Source organism: Mirounga angustirostris, unplaced genomic scaffold, assembly GCF_029215605.1.
Source record: "Mirounga angustirostris isolate CCGP_5_RB_7025 unplaced genomic scaffold, mMirAng1.0.hap1 SCAF_9, whole genome shotgun sequence".
NCBI classification, from domain to species: Eukaryota; Metazoa; Chordata; class Mammalia; order Carnivora; family Phocidae; genus Mirounga; species Mirounga angustirostris.
In genome coordinates this window covers 98553307-98574754 of record NW_026991717.1, presented here as the reverse complement: position 1 = coordinate 98574754, position 21448 = coordinate 98553307, and the positions used below count along the sequence as shown (strand labels likewise).

The 21448-nt window shown below is 36.6% G+C and overlaps 1 protein-coding gene across 2 annotated transcripts in view; it reads left to right on the top strand.

Moving 5' to 3' along the window:
- ERO1A (endoplasmic reticulum oxidoreductase 1 alpha) overlaps window positions 1-21174 on the top strand; it is a 56412-nt gene extending 35238 nt beyond the window's left edge. For both annotated transcript variants that reach the window (XM_064571068.1, XM_064571069.1), the window contains 7 exons: window positions 2343-2369; window positions 2490-2582; window positions 3436-3682; window positions 4545-4614; window positions 16256-16342; window positions 16432-16565; window positions 18138-21174. In XM_064571068.1, the coding sequence (XP_064427138.1) occupies window positions 2343-2369; window positions 2490-2582; window positions 3436-3682; window positions 4545-4614; window positions 16256-16342; window positions 16432-16565; window positions 18138-18198 (719 nt within the window). In that variant the 3' untranslated portion in view covers window positions 18199-21174. The remainder of the gene's footprint in view (window positions 1-2342; window positions 2370-2489; window positions 2583-3435; window positions 3683-4544; window positions 4615-16255; window positions 16343-16431; window positions 16566-18137) is intronic.
- Window positions 21175-21448: the final 274 nt, after the last annotated feature.

The window sequence follows — 21448 nt, the reverse complement described above, 5'->3', positions numbered from 1 at the left end:
ATGAATTTGCTGATACATTCAGATGTTTATTTGGCAAACTTTTCTTCCTACTTCTAAGAACTCCTGTTTATCTAAAATTCAGGAGTTGAAAGCACAGGTTAAGGGAACATGACTGTGCCTGGGATCAGGCAGTAGCGACAACCTGCCTCAGCCTCTGATAATTCACTTGTGCATTTTACCCACTGCTTGCAGAAGCTAGGCATTCCGCCCTGCCCCGCCCAGCTTCTGTCAGGGAAAACCTCCTCTCCTTTACTCCTGGAGCAGACCTCTAGGATCTGCTGGGTCCATAGAGGAAGCTTCTAGGCATGGTCACATTGTTGCTCTACCTGCTTCCAAGGCTTGCGTTCGCTCTTGGGGGTAGTTACTGCCAACTATTTTAGTTGTAATGCTAAAATTTTTTAAGTATTTTAGGTTTACTTTGTCTTTGTGAGAATCTTTTTGCTTTCTGAGTGAAATTGGAGTGATTTTTCTTTTTGTTTTTTTAAGATTTTATTTATTTGAGAGAGAGAGAGAGAGTGCACAAGTGGGGGAGGAGGGGGCAGTGGGAGAGGGAGAAGCAGGCTTTCCGCTGAGCCTGATGTGGGGCTTGATCCCAGGACCCTGGGATCATGACCTGAGCCGAAGGCAGACACTTAACCGACTGAGCCACCCAGGCACCCCTAAAATGATTTTTCTTATTCTTAAGGCCATGTGTTTAACCATATGAAAAGACAAGGCAGTACTTAGCTTTAGTCCAGCTAGATGAAATTGCTAAAATGTGAAGTATCCCTTTCCTCTCCTTGAAAATTTTGTCTTCTGAACATTTGTTTTACAAATTGCTTTTGTATTCTGTCTAAATAACAGAATACCAATGTCTGATAACATTGCTTTTTTATTATGCTTTATATTATTGTAACAATAATAGCTAAGTAAAATACTGAATCAGAACTGTACTATTTGGAAGAGAAATTCTTTAGCCTGAGATTATTCTTCCAAAGATGACTCATATTTTATTACTGTTAGTAGTCATCTATAATTTTCAGGGGTTTTTTTTCTGCCCTCTTCCCTATAATTTTCAGTTTTGAGAGATTTTATTCTACCTTGGGTATTCTTAGCTATTTTAGAGGATATTATTTCAGTTTTTCAATACTGTTTAAAGACCTCATCCTGTCTCTCATTGTCAGGGAAAATATTGTTAGCTTGTGGAGTCTATCTTTAGAGAAATAATCTTGTTTATGAGTATATTTACAATTTTTCATTTTGGTCAGATTTGAAAGAGTTATCCCTGACAGCTATCATATTAGGTGATTATCTAATTGGATCACAACCATGTAAAGTTGAGGATAGCTACTTCAGGAACAGAACTGAAAATTTCATTGGAAGACTAGGTCCCAAGTAGTATTACACTCCCATTCCCCCTGATTCATGGTCCCAAACTTGAAACAAAACAAAACAAAAACTCTGAAGGTTGTTTTTTTTTTTTTTTTTTAGATTTATTTATTTGAGAGAGAAAGAAATAAATCTTAAAAAAAAACAAACAACCTTCAGAGAGAGAGAGTTTGTGTGTGCAGGGGGAAAGGGAGAGGGAAAAGGAGAAATAGTCTTAAAAGAGCAGACTCCACCAATGAGCGTGGAGCCTGACACCGTGCTCAATCTCATGACCCTGAGATCAGACCTGAGCCGAAACCAAGAGTCGATCGCTTAACCAACGGCACCACCTACGTGCCCCAACTCTGAAGGTTTTTATAAGGAGACAAATCACTTGTAATCCCACAACCTCAAAATAATTGATAATGGTAATGGCTAAGACTACATGCCAGTACTACTCTTCTAAGCAATTTACAAGTATGATTTCATTTAATCCTTCCAGCGTTCTTAGGAGATATTATTTTTATTTCCATTTTATAGACAAGAAAAATGAGTGCCAGAGAGGATTTGCAACTCAGCTAAATCATGTATGACTTGTAAGAAGCACAGTTGGAATTGAAATTAGTTTGTCTCCAAGGTTCATGCTCTCAGTTACTATCTCATACTGCTTCTCTGTTAACATTGTGATAAATTTTTTTAAAGATCTTATTTATTTATTTGTCAGAGAGAGAGAGCACAGGCAGGGGGGAGAAGCAGGCAGAGGGAGAAGCAGACTTTCTGCTGAGCAGGGAGCCCAATGCAGGGCTCCATCTCAGGACCCTGGGATCATGACCTGAGCGGAACGCAGACACTTAACCGACTGAGCCACCCAGGCGCCCCTGGACCTTTCGTTAATTTTTAAATCACTGTTTGGCACAGATTACTATTATATATTGGAAAAACTTAACATTTTGTCATTTTTACAACTTTGTGACTTCTTTTTCTTTTAATTTCAGAGAACACTTTTTACAGTTGGCTAGAAGGTAATTGGAAACTTAAATTTAAATGTTAAAAATTTTTCTCATCTTTAAAGGCATATGAAATTATTTTTAAAATGGTACATTTCACATATAAAATTTCAATTACCAAATTACTATTTTTAGGCCTCTGCGTAGAAAAAAGAGCATTCTACAGACTTATATCTGGCCTGCATGCAAGCATTAATGTGCATTTGAGTGCACGATATCTTCTACAAGGTATGTGACATTCACTTTTATTTATTTTACTATACTTAAAAAAAATACACACACACAAAAAAAACAAAAAGAAAAAAAATATTTTACCATACTTATTTTCAGATATTCTTAAAATTTTTTGGTATTTACCTTAGGGGGACAAAGTTGATCCTATTGAATATTAGGCATTAAAAATTAATTCTTAAATGGTAGTAATCAGGAATGTAAGAACTGTAGAAATTACAGATTCTTTTAAGAAGCTGCTCAAAATTGTGCACATCTCTTTGGAAATACTCTTTTGTTGTGGGAGTTAAAATAGCTCCTAATGGTCCCGTTTGTTACTCATTAGATATTTTTACTGTATTAAAACCCTTTTATTTGTGTGCCAACTTCAGGCCTGGAGTTTAATGGGTAAAAGTATTTTCTGCTGCTCTTTATGCTTTAAAAATGCTGTTGCAAAACAAGACCATGTTTGATTTTCATCAGGAGCCTATTTCTTTTGGAATTTCAAGTACCTCTATGTCTCAGGAACAAAATACAGTAACTTGAATTTTAAATAGAGTTTCAGACTTATCAGTAACTTCAGGTCGTCATTTTTAAATTGTGTGTTTTGGTTTTATAAATATGTTTATATTTAGAAATTTGATTTCTGTGAAGTCATACTTCTCAGTAAAACAGTGAATTTATTTTCCTCCTAAGGATGGGTTCTAGAAGATAAAATATTGATGTAGAACCATTAAAAGCTAAATTATGAAAAGCAGCTTTCATTGTTCTGTATTTTCAGATATACTTCTGTAGGTGTAAGTAACCCAATGTAAGTAAACTGAAACTTTTAAAATTCAGATTTTAATATTTAATTCTTCTTTCTTCTCAGAAACTTGGTTGGAAAAGAAATGGGGACACAACATTACAGAATTTCAGCAGCGATTTGATGGAATTTTGACTGAAGGAGAGGGTCCACGAAGGCTTAAGAACTTGTATTTTCTCTACTTAATAGAATTAAGGGCTTTATCTAAAGTGGTACCGTTCTTTGAGCGCCCAGATTTTCAACTCTTCACTGGAAATAAAGTTCACGATGCAGAAAAGAAAATGCTGCTTTTGGAAATACTTCATGAAATCAAGTAAATTCCATATTATGACTTGTACAACTTAAACATTAATAGGAGAGTGACAAGCGGTATCAAAGTTCAATTCTTTTTTTTTTTTTTTTTTAAAGATTTTATTTATTTATTTGAGAGAGAGAGAATGAGAGAGAGCACATGAGAGGGGGGAGGGTCAGAGGGAGAAGCAGGGGGACTCGATCCCGGGACTCCGGGATCATGACCTGAGCCGAAGGCAGTTGCTTAACCAACTGAGCCACCCAGGTGCCCTCAAAGTTCAATTCTTAAAATACTCAGTTTAGAGAAAGGAAAAAATTTTTCTAAAGATTCTATTTATATTAGAGAGAGAGAGAGCACCAGCAGGGGGAAGGGGCAGAGGGAGAGGGAGAAGCAGACTCCCTGCTGAGCACAAAGACCCACATGGGGCTCAATCCCAGGACCCTGAGATTATGGCCTGAGCTGAAGTCAGATGCTTAACCGACTGAGCCACCCAGGTGGCCCAAGAAAGGAAAATTATTAAAAAATAATAATATAAAAGCTAATTTTGCTTATAGGTCTTTTGGAATTGAGTTTTGTTTTTGTTTTGACTTAGGTACTAAATGGCACAAGTGTTTAGTTTTCAGAGTCATTCTTGTAGTATTTGATACCTACATTATTTTTGTATGTGGTTGGACATACTGGGTTTGGGGCCAGACTTCTATTTTATGCAGTTGTTTTAGATTTGAGGATAAGACTTTGTTTTGGGGCAACAGAGTGTTGATTTTACTAGATTTTCTACTCTTTTTATTATATTATTCATCACCAGCCAGCAAAATGTTATCTTAGCAGGACTTTTAATATTTTATAATACCTGAAAATGAATCCTCTCTGTTTTAACATGTAGGTCATTTCCTTTGCATTTTGATGAGAATTCCTTTTTTGCTGGGGATAAGAAAGAAGCAAACAAACTGAAGGTAATTATTTCATTCTTTAAGTTTTAGATTCAAACGCTTACGCAGGTGCGAGTGTAAGCCCTGTTTTTATAGTTAACAATAAATCTTATTCTATATTAGGAAATTATAAGAAAAGCCAGAGTCATAATCATTCTTTTCCTCCAAAAAAGGAAGTGCAAAGGCAGGCCAACTTAAGATCTCGTTTGTGTTGTGTTCAAAGTAACAAAGCATGTCACTCCAGACTTTCCAGATGGCTTTCACATTGATGGTCTCATAACAAATAGAAGTTATAAATTAAAGGAAAGGGATCCAGAGCATGAATGGTAGTATTTGTCTTTTGCTGAGGAGAATTCTGAAGATGGTTTTGGATAAATTAAAGGGTCCTCTTTAGGGGGAGGGGGCCAAGGTTTGTCATTCATCTTATTCATTGGGAATGAAAGGTATTTAGGGAGGCCAGCAGAAGAGAAGATGTGATGCCCTACAAAATGGGGATTGGTTTTTGTCTTGTCTCTTACTAGAGATATAAGCTCACACAAGACCATCTTTATGTATATTTGCATCAAAATTGTACAAATATAAAATATTACTAGGAAGACTTATTAAACACTGTGTGGAAAATATGATTCTTGTCATTAAAGGAAGGGACAGCTCCTACCCTCAGTAGATTTCTAGTCTACTTGGGGACGCAAGTAAAATTGTATTAGTGTTCTCTGTTACAAAGCTATAAGTAAGTAAAGGCAGGCAGCTCTCAAGAGCACTGGGCTTGATCTGATTTCTTCAGAGTATTTATGACAATATTCCTCTGTTTTGTATTCTTTGTTTCTTTCTGTAAGGAAAGAACCTGATTTTATGCAGTTTGCAAACAATACTTCTTGCACCGATTTTTTTTGCTGTTAAATAATAGTTATTTTTGATTTCCCATCTACCTCCCACGGAAAGCATTCTTGCTAGAAATACATACTTCAGTGCTTATATAACCTCCCAGGCAGCTTCCAGGAACTGGGAAGTGAGGGGAAGATAGTGTAATAAGGCTTTTTTTTTTTTCCTACTATTTTCACTCTCTTCCTTATTTTTAGTACACTTGCTGGTTTTTTGGAAAGTGTTTTGGCATCAACTCTTTATATTGTGCAGATTAAAAATATTGCTCATAATGTTTTAATTTTATCAAAACTCTGAAATACCTTTGATGTCCTATTGAGTTTAACAGATAATTTTTCTGAATTCTTTTATAATAAAGAAGTAAAACTTGTTAATATCAGATTTACTTTCTTAAGAAAAAGTAGTTTATGGTGAACATCATGGATTTGAACAGTAACATGAGTTTTATTTATTTATTTTTAAGTATTTTTAAATTTTATTTTTATTTTTATTTATTTTATGTAATCACTGCACCCAAGGTGGGGCTCAAACTCATGTCCATGAGATCAAGAGTCACATGCTCTTCTGACCGAGCCAGCCAGGTGCCTGAGTTATATTTTTATTTTACTTTTTTTTAAATTTTATTTTATTAATGTTATGTTAATCATCATACATTACATCATTAGTTTTTGATGTAGTGTTCCATGATTCATTGTTTGCGTATGACATCCAGTGCTCCATTCAATACGTGCCCTCTTTAATACCCATCACCAGGCTGACCTATCCCCCCAGCCCCCTTGCCTCTAGAACCCTCAGTTTGTTTCTCAGAGTCCATAGTCTCTCATGGTTCATCTCCCCCTCCGATTCCCCCCCTTCATTTATCCCGTCCTACTATCTTTCTTTTTCTTTTTTAATATATAATGTATTTGTTTCAGAGGTACAGGTCTGTGATTCAACAGTCTTACACAATTCACAATGCTCACCATAGCACATACCCTCCCCAATGTCTATCACCCAGCCACCCCATCCCTCCCACCCCCCACCACTGCAGCAACCCTCAGTTTGTTTCCTGAGGTTAAGAATTCCTCATATCAGTGAGATCATATGGTACATGTCTTTCTCTGATTGACTTATTTCGCTCAGCATAATACCCTCCAGTTCCATCCACGTCATTGCAAATGGCAAGATTTCGGTTTTTTTGATGGCTGCATAATATTCCATTGTGTGTGTGTGTGTGTATGTGTGTGTGTGTGTATACCACATCTTCTTTATCCATTCATCTGTCGATGGACATCTTGGCTCTTTCCATAGTTTGGCTATTGTGGACATTGCTGCTATAAACATTGGGGTGCGTGTACCCCTTCGGATCACTACATTTGTGTCTTTGGGGTAAATACCCAGTAGTGCAATTGCTGGGTCATAGAGTAGCTCTATTTTCAACTTTTTGAGGAATCTCCATACTGTTTTCCAGAGTGGCTGCACCAGCTTGCATTCCCACCAACAGTGTAGGAGGGTTCCCCTTTCACCGCATCCTCGCCAACATCTGTCGTTTCCTGACTTGTTAATTTTAGCCATTCTGACTGGTGTGAGGTGGTATCTCATTGAGGTTTTGATTTGGATTTCCCTGATGCTGAGCAATGTTGAGCACTTTTTCATGTGTCTGTCAGCCATTTGGATGTCTTCTTTGGAAAAATATCTGTTCATGTCTTCTGCCCATTTCTTGATTGGATTAGTTGTTCTTTGGGTGTTGAGTTTGATAAGTTCTTTATAGATTTTGGATACTAGCCCTTTATCTGTTAAGTCATTTGCAAATATCTTCTCCCATTCTGTCGGTTGTCTTTTGGTTTTATTGACTGTTTCCTTTGCTGTGCAAAAGCTTTTTATCTTGATGAAGTCCCAATAGTTCATTTTTGTCCTTGCTTCCCTTGCCTTTGGCGATGTTTCTAGGAAGAAGTTGCTGTGGCTGAAGTCGAAGAGGTTGCTGCCTGTGTTCTTTAGGATTTTGATGGACTCCTGTCTCACATTGAGGTCTTTCAACCATTTTGAGTCTATTTTTGTGTGTGGTGTAAGGAAATGGTCCAGTTTCATTCTTCTGCATGTGGCTGTCTGATTTTTCCAGCACCATTTGTTGAAGAGACTTTCTTTTTTCCATTGGACATTCTTTCCTGCTTTGTCAAAGATTAGTTGACCATAGAGTTGAGGGTCCATTTCTGGGCTCTCTATTCTGTTCCATTGATCTATGTGTCTGTTTTTCTGCCAGTACCCTACTGTCTTGATGATTACAGCTTTGTAAAGAGCTTGAAGTCCGGACTTGTGATGCCACCAGCTTTTCTTTTCTTTTTCAACATTCCTCTGGCTATTCGGGGTCTTTTCTGTTTCCATACAAATTTTAGGATTATTTGTTCCATTTCTTTGAAAAAAGTGGATGGTATTTTGATAGGGATTGCATTAAATGTGTAGATTGCTCTAGGTAGCAATGACATCTTCACAATATTTGTTCTTCCAATCCATGAGCATGGAATGTTTTTCCATTTCTTTGTGTCTTCCTCAGTTTCTTTCATGAGTATTTTATAGTTTTCTGAGTACAGATTCTTTGCCTCTTTGGTTAGATTTATTCCTAGGTATCTTATGGTTTTGGGTGCAGTTGTAAATGGGATCAACTCCTTAATTTCTCTTTCTTCTGTTTGTTTTTTTTTAAAAGATTTTTATGTTTTTATTCTGTCTTGTTGTTGGTGTATAGGAATGCCACTGATTTCTGTGCATTGATTTTATATCCTGCCACTTTACTGAATTCCTGAATGAGTTCTAGCAGTTTTGGGGTGGAGTCTTTGGGTTTTCCACATAAAGTATCCTATCATCTGCAGACAGTGAGAGTTTGACTTCTTTGCCAGTTTGGTTGCCTTTGATTTCTTTTTGTTGTCTGATTGCTGTGGCCAGGACTTCTAATACTATGTTGCATAGCAGTGGTGATAGTGGACATCCCTGCCGTGTTCCTGACCTTAGGGGGAGAGCTCTCAGTTTTTCTCCATTGAGAATGATATTCGCTGTAGGTTTTTCATAGATGGCTTTTATGATATTGAGGTATGTATCCTCTATCCCTATACTCTGAAGAGTTTTGATCAAGAAAGGATGCTGTACTTTGTCAAATGCTTTTTCTGCATCTATTGAGAGTAAAATATGGTTTCTGTTCTTTCTTTTGATTGATTTGTGGATGTTGACCAACATTGCAGCCCAGGAATAAATCCCACTTGGTCGTGGTGAATAATCCTTTTAATGTACTGTTGGATCTTATTGGCTAGTATTTTGGTGAGAATTTTTGCATCCATGTTCATCAGGGATACTGGTCTGTAATTCTCCTTTTTGATGGGGTCTTTGTCTGATTTTGGGATCAGGGTAATGCTGGCCTCATAAAACGAGTTTGGAAGTTTTCCTTCCATTTCTATTTTTTGGAACAGTTTCAGAAGAATAGGTATTAATTCTTACTTAAATGTTTGGTAGAATTCCCCTGGGAAGCCATCTGGCCCTGGGCTCTTGTTTGTTGGGAGATTTTTGATTACTGCTTCAGTTTCCTTAGTGGTTATGGGTCTGTCCAGGTTTTCTATTTCTTCCTGGTTCAGTTTTGGTAGTTTATACATCTCTAGGAATGCATCCATTTCTTCTAGGTTATCGAATTTGCTGGCATATAGTTGCTCATAATATGTCTTATAATTGTTTGTATTTCTTTGATGTTGGTTGTGATCTCTCCTTTTTCATTCATGATTTTATTTATTTGGGTCCTTTCTCTTTTATTTTTGATAAGTTTGACCAGGGGTTTCTCAATCTTATTAATTCTTTCAAAGAACAAGCTTCTAGTTTCATAGATCTGTTCTACTGTTCTTTTGGTTTCTATTTCATTGATTTCTGCTCTGATCTTTATTATTTCTCTTCTCCTGCTGGGTTTAGGCTTTATTTGCTGTTCTTTCTCCAGCTCCTTTAGGTGTAGGGTTAGGTTGTGTATTTGAGACCATTCTTGTTTCTTGAGAAAGGCTTGTATTGCTATATACTTTCCTCTTAGGACTGCCTTTGCTGCATCCCAAAGATTTTGAATAGTTGTGTTTTCATTTTCATTGGTTTCCATGAATTTTTTAAATTCTTCTTTAATTTCCTGGTTGACGCATTCATTCTTTAGTAGGATGCTCTTTAGCCTCCATGTATTTGAGTTCTTTCTGACTTTCCTCTTGTGATTGAGTTCTAGTTTCAAAGCATTGTGGTCTGAAAATATGCAGGGAATAATCCTGATCTTTTGGTACTGGTTGAGACCTGATTTGTGACCTAGGATGTGATCTATTCTGGAGAATGTTCCATGGGCACTAGAGAAGAATGTGTATTCTGTTGCTTTGGGATGGAATGTTCTGAATATATCTGTGAAGTCCATTTGGTCCAATCTGTCATTTAAAGTCTTCATTTCCTTGCTGATCTTTTGCTTAGATAATCTGTCTATTTCAGTGAGGGGGATGTTAAAGTCCCCTACTATTATTGTATTGTTGTTGATGTGTTTCTTTGCTTTTGTTATTAATTTGCCTATATAATTGGCTGCTCCCATGTTAGGGGTATAGATTATTTACAATTGTTCTTGTTGGATAGACCCTTTAAGTAGGATATAGTGTCCTTCCTCATCTCTTATTACAGTCTTTGGTTTAAAATCTAATTTGTCTGATATAAGGATTGCCACCCCAGCTTTCTTTTGGTGTCCATTAGCATGGTAACTGGTTTTCCACCCCCTCACTTTCAATCTGGAGATGTCTTTGGGTCTAAAATGAGTGTCTTGCAGATAGCATATCGATGGGTCTTGTTTTTTAATCCAATCTGATAGCCTATGTCTTTTGATTGGGGCATTTAGCCCATTTACATTCAGGGTAAGTATTGAAAGATAGGAATTTAGTGCCATTGTATTGCCTGTAAGGTGACTGTTACTGTATATCGTCTGTGTTCCTTTCTGGTCTATGTTGCTTTTAGGCTCTCTCTTTGCTTAGAGGACCCCTTTCGATATTTCTTGTAGGGCTGGTTTCGTGTTTGCAAATTCCTTTAGTTTTTGTTTGTTCTGGAAGCTTTTTATCTCTCCTTCTATTTTCAATGACAGCCTAGCTGGATATAGTATTCTTGGCTGCATATTTTTCTCATTTAGTGCTCTGAATATATCATGCCAATCCTTTCTGGCCTTCCAGGTCTCTGTGGATAGGTCTGTTGCCAGTCTAATGTTTCTACCGTTGTAGGTTACAGACCTCTTGTCCCGAGCTGCTTTCAGGATTTTCTCTTTGTCTCTGAGACTCCTAAGTTTTACTATTAGATGTCAGGGTGTTGACCTATTTTTATTGATTTTGAGAGGGGTTCTCTGTGCCTCCTGGATTTTGATGCCTGTTTCCTTCCCCAAATTAGGGAAGTTCTCTGCTATAATTTGCTCCAATACACCTTCTGCCCCTCTCTCTCTTTCTTCTTCTGGTATCCCAGTTATTCTAATGTTTCTTCTTATGGTATTGCTTATCTCTCGAATTCTGCCCTCATGATCCAGTAGTTGTTTATCTCTCTTTTTCTCAGCTTCTTTATTTTCCATCATTTGGTCTTCTATATCACTGATTCTCTCTTCTGCCTCATTTATCCTAGCTGTTAGAGCCTCCATTTTTGATTGCACCTCTTTAATAGCCTTTTTGATTTTGACTTGGTTAGATTTTAGTTCTTTTATTTCTCCAGAAAGCATTTCTCTAATAACTTCCATGCTTTTTTCAAGCCCAGCTAGTCTCTTTAAAATCATCATTCTGAACTCTAGTTCTGACATCTTACTAATGTCCGTATTGAATAGGTCCCTGGCAGTTGGTACTGCCTTGTGTTCTTTTTGTTGAGGTGATTTTTTCCGTCTTGTCATTTTGTCCAGAGGAGAATAGATGAATGAGAGAAAAAATGCTAACCGGGTAACAACGTCCCCAGAAAATATACACTAAACAAATCAGAAAAGACCTGAAACCAGGGGAAAAGAAAGGGAAAGAAAGAAAAAAAGAAAAAGATAAAAACAAACAAAAACGAAACAAAAAAAATAGAATATGATCAAATATGATCAGGCTGGTGCATAGATCAGTGCCACACACTAGATTTTGGGTGTATTTTGGTCTGTTAGAAGAAAGTGCCTCCCAAAATTTTAAAGAAAGAAAAACTTATATATGTACAAAAATAAGGGTAAATATGATGAAGGGATGGAATATGACTGTAAAGATGAAAATTATAAAAAATTTTATAAAAGGAATTTATAAGACAAGAAGTTGGTTGAAAAAAGAAAGAAGAGAAATTAAAGAAACAAAAAGGGAGAGAATGTGATCAGGCAGGAGACTAGAACAAAGCCATACACTAGAGATTTAGGGTAAATTTTGTTTGTTAGAAGCAACTGTGTCCCAAAATTTTAAAGAGAGAACAACTTATGTATATATACCAAAATAAGGTTAACTCCTATGGAGGGATAGAATATGACTCTAAAAATGAAAAATAAAAGAGATTTTTAAAAAAGGGATTGATAAGTTGTTGGTTGAAAAAGGGAAAAACTAAAAAAAAAATAGAGAAAGAAAATTTAAAAAATTAACTTTGAAAGACTAAAGAATCATGGTAAAAAAGCCATGGATTCTATGTGCAGTATTCCCCTAGCGCTGGAGTTCTGCTGTTCTCATTGATCGGTAAACTTGGTCTTGGCTGGCTGTTCCTGCTGATCTTTTGGGGGAGGGTCCTGTTGCCATGATTCCCAGATGTTTTTGCTGGAGGCGGAATTGCCCTGCCCTTGCCGGTCCAGGCTAAGTAATCTGCTGGGGTTTGCTCTCGGGAGCTTTTGTTGCCTGCAAGCTTTCAGTACAGCTTTGGAGGACGAGAGTGAAAATGGCGGTCTCCCAATCTCCGCCCCTGAGGAGCCGAGAACTTGGGGCCCCCCTCCTCAGTGAGCCCCCAGGGAAAAGAAGTCAATCACTCCCATCTCCCCGGTCTCTGGCCGCACTCTGTGCTCACCCGGCCTGTGACCGAGCATTTCTATCTCTGGCACACGACCCCGTGTGGAGCCTCCAAACCCAGCAGATCCCAGCGGTGCGCTCCCGCGCCTCTCCTCCTGGGGGAAGAAGGTGAGTCTCCCCAGATCTGCCACTTGTTGGGTCCCTGCTGGAGGAGCAGTGGCCTGACTGTGCCCTGGATCATGGTTTATAGCGACCCCGAGCTGAGAGCCTGCGCCTGGGCTCTGTCTCTGCAGCCGGCTTCCCCGCTCTGATACCTGGGAGCTCTGCTGCACTCAGGCACCCCTGGTCTTTCTGGGACCCAAAGGGTCCTGAGACCACACTGTCCCATGAGGGTTCCACCCCCTGCTTAGCCACCGGAGTGTCGTCCCTCAGCGGAGCCGACTTCTTAAAAGTTCCGATTTTGTGCTCCGTGGCTCTATCACTTGCCAGAAGCGGCCGAGGGATGCCCCCTCCCCCGCCATCTATCCTCCCGAATATCTCCTCGGATTCACTTCTCCGCATGTCCTACCTTCCAGAAAGTGGTCGCTTTTCTGTTCAGAGAGGTGTTGTTATTCTTCTCTTCGATCTCCTGTTGAGTTCGTAGGTGTTCAGAATTGTTTGATCCCTATCCAGCTGAATTCCTGGGACTAGATGAAATTTAGTTCTTCTACTCTTCCGCCATCTTGCTCCTCCCACCTGAATTTTATTTTTTTATAATTAACATAGATTGTTACACTAGTTTCAGGTGTATATAAGCTCATTTTAAAAATCTCATCTTGTCTGCTTTATACTCTATCATATATGGTTAGAAATAGAAGATGGTATGAAAGAATTGTTTAGTGTTCAAGATAGAGTAGGTGCTCACTTGAAGGCTTCTAAAACATTTAAGAATTGGGTGAGAATTGTTTTTTGGTCAGTTGGTTTCCCTGAGTGTAAATTACAGTAGATAACCACAGCATGTTTGATCATTCTACCCACTGACTGTAATTTTTTTTTTAAAGATTTTATCTATGAGAGAGAGAGAGCACATGAGATGGGGGAGGGTCAGAGGGAGAAGCAGACTCCCTGCCGAGCAGGGAGCCTGATGTGGGACTCAATCCAGGGACTCCAGGATCATGACCTGAGCCGAAGGCAGTCGCTTAACCAACTGAGCCACCTAGGCGCCCCTGACTGTAATTTTAAGTATTGACCTAAAAGCTGTATACCTAAACAAGAATGTATAAGTGATTTAGGTTCTGGTTATTTTAAGGATCATAAATTTTTCTAATCTGAGATAACTTTGGGATGTATTTAGGTTATTGGACATTGTTACCTGTGGAGGTCACAGATATTTTCTCTTGTTCTGATCTTGTAAACTTCTAGCTTATTAATTTGGTTCTGCATATTATGTTAGCTTACGCACTTGTACTTGGTTTTAATTTTGCAGTGTTATTTTGGCTATCGTAAGCAACCATGCTTACTCTCTGTGTATGCCAGACAAAGATTTACTCAAGACCTGCCACATTCAAGTGTTTGAATCAACAAACATATCCAAATACTGAACTTAGACAATGTCTACAAAAGCAAGCATAGTCTTTTAGAACAGAAGCTTCCAACCTTTACAAGTGTGAGAGTCTCTAAAGTCAAAAACATTCAAGGCCTCTCCCCATGACAGTAGTATTTTTAGTATATATTGATTGTGAAAATGTAATTGCCAAAAGGCCACTATGCATTTAGTAACACTTTTTAAATAAAAGTTGTGTTTTATTGATCATAATATTTATATTCATTTGGAAATTTATAGTGCATACCCATGACTTATCTATTCTGTCTATATACAGTGCTTATCTACATATGGATTTTAGGCCCTTATGATAACTATTAAATCCTCCAGACGTTAGCACCTCATAGGATGGGAACATCTACTTTAGAGTAATTTTACTATGCTGTTATTATTGTTAAAAGTGTGATATTTTTTCTTTAATTCAAGGTCGAAACACAAGTTTAAAGGAAGCCTTAAACCACCAAAATTTACTTAGAGTAATATTACTGGGTAAATATTTTTTAAAAGTTGGTTTAAAATTCAAATTACCTCTTACTGAACTCAGTCCAAAAGGTACAAAAACAGAAGATGTAGAATGTTGTTAACATATGGTAATAATATTAATAATATGGGGTTTATATTAAGTTAATACAAAATTTGTATTAATAAAGATACAAAATCTGGGATCCATTAAAAATCTTTTATATATTACAGCAGTTTCAGATTCTGAAGCTGAATAAAGCATCTGGGGAAGAACTATCCCCAAAATGAATTGAGGTCTACTTTGAATAGTGGGTACCAGTTTTTGCTGATTAATTCCCACTTTTAGATCTTTGGTCGTGTTCTTTTCTGGTTGAGCCCTGTATGTGGTTTATCACATTAAAAAAAGAGAGAAATGCTACATGCTCCTCAAATTGTAGACTGATTGGTATAATGGATTTTCAATCATAAAGTATGTCAAGGGGCACCTGGGTGGTTCATTCAGATGTTGGACTTTTGACTGTTGGTTTTAGCTCAGGTCATGATCTCAGGGTCATGGGATGGAGCTTGCATGGGGTTCCACTCTCAGCACAGTCTCCTTGAGTTTCTTTCCCCCTCCCTCTCCCTCTGCTCCTTCCCCGACCCCTGCTTGCATGCTCTCTCTCGAATGAATGAATGAATGAATGAATGTCTAATTTCCTGCTTAAAATACTGTAACCTTGGGGTTCCAATGTAAGTCCAGGACAGAGGGAGTCACTTGGTGGATCGATTAATAATTTCCATTGGAGTAAAAGAAGGTTGTGTCCTTGACTTACCTTCTTTTTTACTTATCCCTGAAGGACATATACTACTTTTGGATGAGTTGGATTCATTTTGTCCAATTGTAAACAACATAATACCTTAGGGTTCATAGATATATACATATGTATTAAAAGTATTTAAAAAAGGAACAAAAAAAAAGGAACGATAAACACCAAATTCAGATTATAGAAAGTAGGATATAGGACTTTGGAGGGATACATAGAGGGCTTCATGGTACTTGTAATGGTTTCTTTCTCAAGATTGGTAAAAAAAAAAAATGATTGGCTGTTCACTATATTCTGCATATTTTGGTATGATAACATTAATTAATTATAAATATATTTTAAAATTAAAAATATTATAATAAAATAATATTAATAAAATATCTGATTGTTTTACCTAATTAATACCAGAAGGCAGGACTTTAATATGAAGCCATATTTTGAAATTTCTCCCTCCCTTTATCCCACCCCCTCTGTCCTTCTTTCTCTTTCTTTTCTTTTTTTTTGTTTTTTGGTAAATGATGCCAGCCTCCCCCTTTCCCCTTCCTCTCATGTTCACATGTAGTTAATAATCACATAAAACAACAACAACAACAGCAACAAAAACATCACATAAAACAGAACACTTCAGCTCCATTACTTTTGTGTATATTTGCAGAGAGTTTAGTTTTTGAGTCAGGCAGGCTTGGGGTTTAAGTTTGCTGTTTACTACGTATGGGAATTTAGGCAACCTAACCTCTGAGTCTTGTGTTTTTAATTCATTAGGTATAGATTATAATAAATCTACTTTTGGATTTGTGGTGAGGATGAAATGAAGTTGTATATGTAGATTCTGGTATGCAGGAGGTGCTCAGTGAACGTGGATTTGAATTCTCTTCCTCTTTTTCAGTGCCCTCTAGGATCCCTTGCACAGGGCTAGGCACGTAGAAGGCACTCAGAAAATACTTTAGTGTTTGACTAGATGCTACATCTTAATAAAAATCTCGTTAAATTGTTTTTAGGAGGACTTTCGACTGCATTTTAGAAATATTTCAAGAATCATGGATTGTGTTGGTTGTTTTAAATGTCGACTATGGGGAAAGCTTCAGGTAAGCAAATCTAAGTTCAATCTTATTTTTCATTTATTCTCTGTGCAAAGAATTTTCTGACTTTTATTTTTTTCTTATTTCTGCAATAGATTCAGGGTTTGGGTACTGCTCTGAAGATTTTGTTTTCTGAGAAACTGATAGCAAATATGCCAGAAAGCGGGCCCAGCTATGAATTCCATCTAACCCGACAAGAAATAGTATCATTATTTAACGCATTTGGAAGGTGAGTTTGAGTGTACTGAAATTATTTCTGTTAGCTAAGTAAGTCTAAAAGTGGGTAAGGAATATCCTTTTTAGTGAAATTATCTCACTACCAAATTCTGTGATCTTATGAAATACTTGAAGTATGTGCACACACATAATCATTAGGTGATATTCTTTACTTTCATCTATTGATTTTTATAATTATGATTACTGATTGGACTTCCATATTCATCTTACTGAATTTGTACATTTTTTTCTAATTATTTAAAAGTAGTTCTTGTGCTGCCCAAATATTTTTTGAAGGTCCTGAAAAAATCATGTTGTGTAATATAAGCCATACATATAAAATTTCTTTTTCACCATCCTGTAAAAAGATTAATAATTCTTTAAAAATAAATTTTCATGAAAATGATTGGAAGATAAGCTTGAAATAAGGAACTTAACATTACAAAATTTAGGTATAGATGCATTTCTTTTTGGCCTTTCATATGTAAAGAATGCAGAGATTTATACAAGCTACATTTTCTAAGGACTACATTTCTTCACTTTAAAAAAATTATGATTTAATATTTTGGGTTTGAAATAACTGACCTTCAAAATTATTCTCTAGTACACAGAAACTTGATGGATACAGTTCATTGAGAATTCAGCTACTTTTTTCATGGTGGAAAGCAGAACTAAAATACACTTAAAATAATGAACAAACTTTTTATAAAAAGTAGTGAAAACAATTTGGTCACACATTTACTATTTTTACTTTTTATAGTCCAAAAGCTTTGATTCTTTGTATATTTACTAAATGTGGAATATTGATTAGTTTTCAGTATTCGTATACTTATACATATTTAAAGATTTTATTTATTTATATATTTTAGAGTGAGAGAGCATGCGTGAGCAGGGGGAGAAGAAGAGGGAGAGAGAATCTCAAGAAGGTTCCATGCTGAGTGGGAGCCCTACACAGGGCTTGGTTTCATGTCCCTGACATCATGACCTGAGTTGAAACTGAGTCAGATGCTTATCTGACCAAGCCACCCAGGCACTCCAACTTATGCATATTTAAAATACATATTTTAATGCTTATGTAATTTATATTTATGTACTTTGAATACTAAGCATGTGAATATACTTATGAATACTTTAAATACCTAAGTATTTTGGGGCACCTGGGTGGCTCAGTCGGTTAAGTGTCCGATTCTTGATTTTAGCTCAGATCCTGATCCTAGGTTCATGAGTTCAAGCCCTGTGTTGGGCTCCACACTGGGTGTGGAGCCTACTTAAAAAAAAAAAAGAAAAGAAAAGAAAAATTACCTAAGTATTTTAATATTTATGTAGTTTCTAATTGTGTATTTTAAAACTTTAGTACTAAGTTTTGAATACTTAAAAATAAATAATTTCAGGGCAGTATTATCTTGGTTTTACCATGTCGAATTAAGAACTCAAGTACATCAAAATTGACTAAATGGTTTATACATCTTTAAATGTATTGAAATAAATTACTAGAAAATTTTTCTGTGCTCTAAAAATGCGGTGTTGAATAACAGAGAAGAAGTATCTAAAATATCTTCTGAGTGAAATTTTTTTTTCGTTACAGAATTTCCACAAGTGTGAAAGAATTAGAAAACTTCAGGAATTTGTTACAAAATATTCATTAAAGAAAACAGAAAACAAGTTGAATTGTGCCTGTTTCTGAACTATGAAGGCCAAAGAGTGGAATTTCATTCAAAGGCATAAGAGCAATGACATTCTTAAGCCAAACATTTTATATAAAGCTGCTTTTGTAAAAGGAGAATTATATTGTTTTAAGTAAACAATTTTTTTTTAATTGTGTTAAGTTTATGTATAATATTGTGAGTAAAAGTAACGCTTTGATGATGTGGTACAAATTTTAAAGTTTAATATTGAATAAAATCAGGACTATCAAATTCATATGTGTTAAAACTAAGTAAATGTAAGTCTCTCAAGAAATTTGTGTGAGAAGATGTAATATAAATAAAGCTATGGTCAGTGTGTTGAGCATTTAATAGGAAAATGCTAAGGGAGGCTCATGAATAATCCATAATTAACAACCTAAAAGTTTTCAATACATTTACAGTTACCAGATATAGTAAACAAAAATACAGAATGCCCAGTGAAATTTGAATTTCAGATAAACAATAATTTTTTAATATAAGTGTGTTGCATGCAATATTTGGGACATACTTATACGTAAAATTTCTTGTTTAAAATTCAAATTTAACTGGGAGTCCTGTGTTTTATCTGGCAACCCAAAAGTACATTGCTATGAAATAAGTCACTTTGAGAATTATATTGCTGTTTAGATTGGCTTGTTTTAGTGTGTAGAAAATACAATGACAACTCAAAGACAGGAGATTTCGAAACATTGTGAGAAGTTGAATAGATTTATATATTTATTCTCATAATACTTTACCTAATGTTGGATTTGGGAGAAATTTGGGAAAACTTTTTATTTTTATATAATTTCAAATTTATAGAAAAGTTTCCAGGATAGTACAAAAGAACTCTTTACCCAGATTCACTAATTGTTCATACTTGCTTTATCTTTCATGCTTTTTCTCTCTATACACATGCATACTATTTTTCCTAAATCATTCGAAAGTCAGTTCCAGGCATCATGCCCTTTGAACCCTAAATACTTTGGTGTGTAATACTGGGTAATTTTTTTAAATGATTTTTTCAGGGAAAAAAGGGTGTGGAACTCTAATACTGTAAGCCTTAGAATAAGGAATCATTTTGAGTTCTGGTGTAAAGTTCTTTTTGAGTTTGTTGTCCTTTTGATGCTTGATTTGTATAGTCATAGGGCATATAATTTTTGGTTTTTGTACATGAGGTTCATTTCCTTCTTCTCCCTAAAAATAAACTAATTTTGGGAGGTTTTCATTAGTGGCAGTTCTTTAATGATAAAAATATTTGAAGGCGTTTAAGAATTTTGATCACATGGTAATTGTGAAAGAAAAACTGTAAAAGAAACTATACCTCAAAATGATGTGCCCTCTTTATACTAGCAAGTTGTACCATGTTGAGATGTTACATTATTAATAAAGCAGGGTTTATTTATATAATGGTTTAGAAATATCATTTTATACTGCTGTATACTTTTCTGTGTCCCTAATGCCTGGTGTACTGCTGAGTACACAGTAAGCACATGGTGGGTAGCCAATAAATATTTGTTGAATGAATGTATGAATATGTATTTGGTACATCTTAAATGAAAAACCACAGAGCTACGTTTAACAATATGTGTCATATTTTCTCTCTTCCCCCCTCATTTGAATGCGGCAGGAAAAGAAAGACATTTACCTATTAATTAAGTCAATATTCTTGGAGACTCAGACTCTGACGTGAGCACCCTGTGCAAAGTTTAAAGGACATTTGTAGTGCTCTGAACATGTGGTGGAAGGGTTTAAATGGCAATTTTGTCTATGTGCTTCTCTAACTCTCACGTCATGCCCTCACCCTTTTTTTAAGTCAGTCTTTTTGAAAGAATATTCCTATCATCACTTTGTCACCTCCCACTTGCTCCTTAACCAAAAATCTTCCTTTTGGCTCTGTAGTTCCTAACCATTTCTTCTTTTGAAGTCAAAAATTCCAATTCTAAATTCATAGTTCAGTTCACAAGCCATTTCTTATTTCACTTTTTTTCTGCATTTGATGCTGTTTGGCAGCCCCTTCTTTAAAAATCTCTCCCCCCCAGCCCCCCCGCCCCGGGTTCCTTATATTTCACTCCTGGGCTCCTGGATGTGTCCTTTTTTAGCCTTTTCTCATTTATGCCTTAAATGTTATTCCTCACATTTTATTCTTGCTCTAAATCACCACCACTTCTCACTCTTGGGTAATTCCGATTCAATGATGTCTAAGTCCTTACCATTAGTCCAGACTTCTCAATCCATCTGTTTACCACATGTCTTTACTGTTGTCCCACAGATACCTGTGTGTCTTAAAAGAACCATTCTCCCCCCAGCTCTATTCTTATGCCTGTGTTCCTTACTCTGGTTAATTTCAGAACCATCATCATCTAAATTCTGTAGGCTCACTCCTCTGCGTCTTCCCCTATCCGGTCAGTGTGTAAGCGCTGTGGAGTTGATCTCCGTATCTCTGATGCATTACTGTCTTTCCCTTTTCTTTGCTCTTATCTAGAGTACTACACTCACCTGCCTGTCTCCTCTCGTGCACCCCACAATGCTGCCACAGTGGTCTTTCTAGAAGCACTTGAACAAGGTCCTCCCAGTCCCGCCCCCAGCCCCTATGCTTTGGTAAAACACTTAATTCTTCAAATGTGCCAAGGGTCAGGTCACCACATCTTGGTGCATGTGCTCCTAGCCATCCTTCCCTACCTGGAAAATTCCCATTTCTCCTTGCAGGCCAGCATAAAGCCCGCCTCTGTGAAATCTCCCTTGCTCCACCCAAGGAGTATCCTCTAATCTCTTTAATGTCACCACTGTTACTACAACCTACCTCTATTGTGCCGCTTACTGTACTGTATTTTCTTTTAAGCCTCCTTTACTAGAATGTGAGCTCCTTAAGGGCAGGAAAAGGAACTTTATCCACTGTTGCATCTCCATAGCATAATTTTTGGCATTTGAACACTTAATAAATGTTGGTTGAATAAATTGCTTTTCAAATGACAGTTTTATTGTACTAGAGGTCATACCTTCACTCCAAATATTCTTTACGACAAGAGTCAATAGATTCCCAAGGATTTGTGGACTTTGGGGGGGAGGTCAGTAAAGCTCCTGAAGTTGCATTAAAAATTTAGTGTGGTTTTGGCAAGTTATGAAGGGAGTCCCTTATGGAAAAAATGGTAAGAACTATTCTTTCAGAGGAAAAGCAATATCACTGAAGAATTTCTTGAATAATCAAAGAATAACTGCCCAAGATTACGGG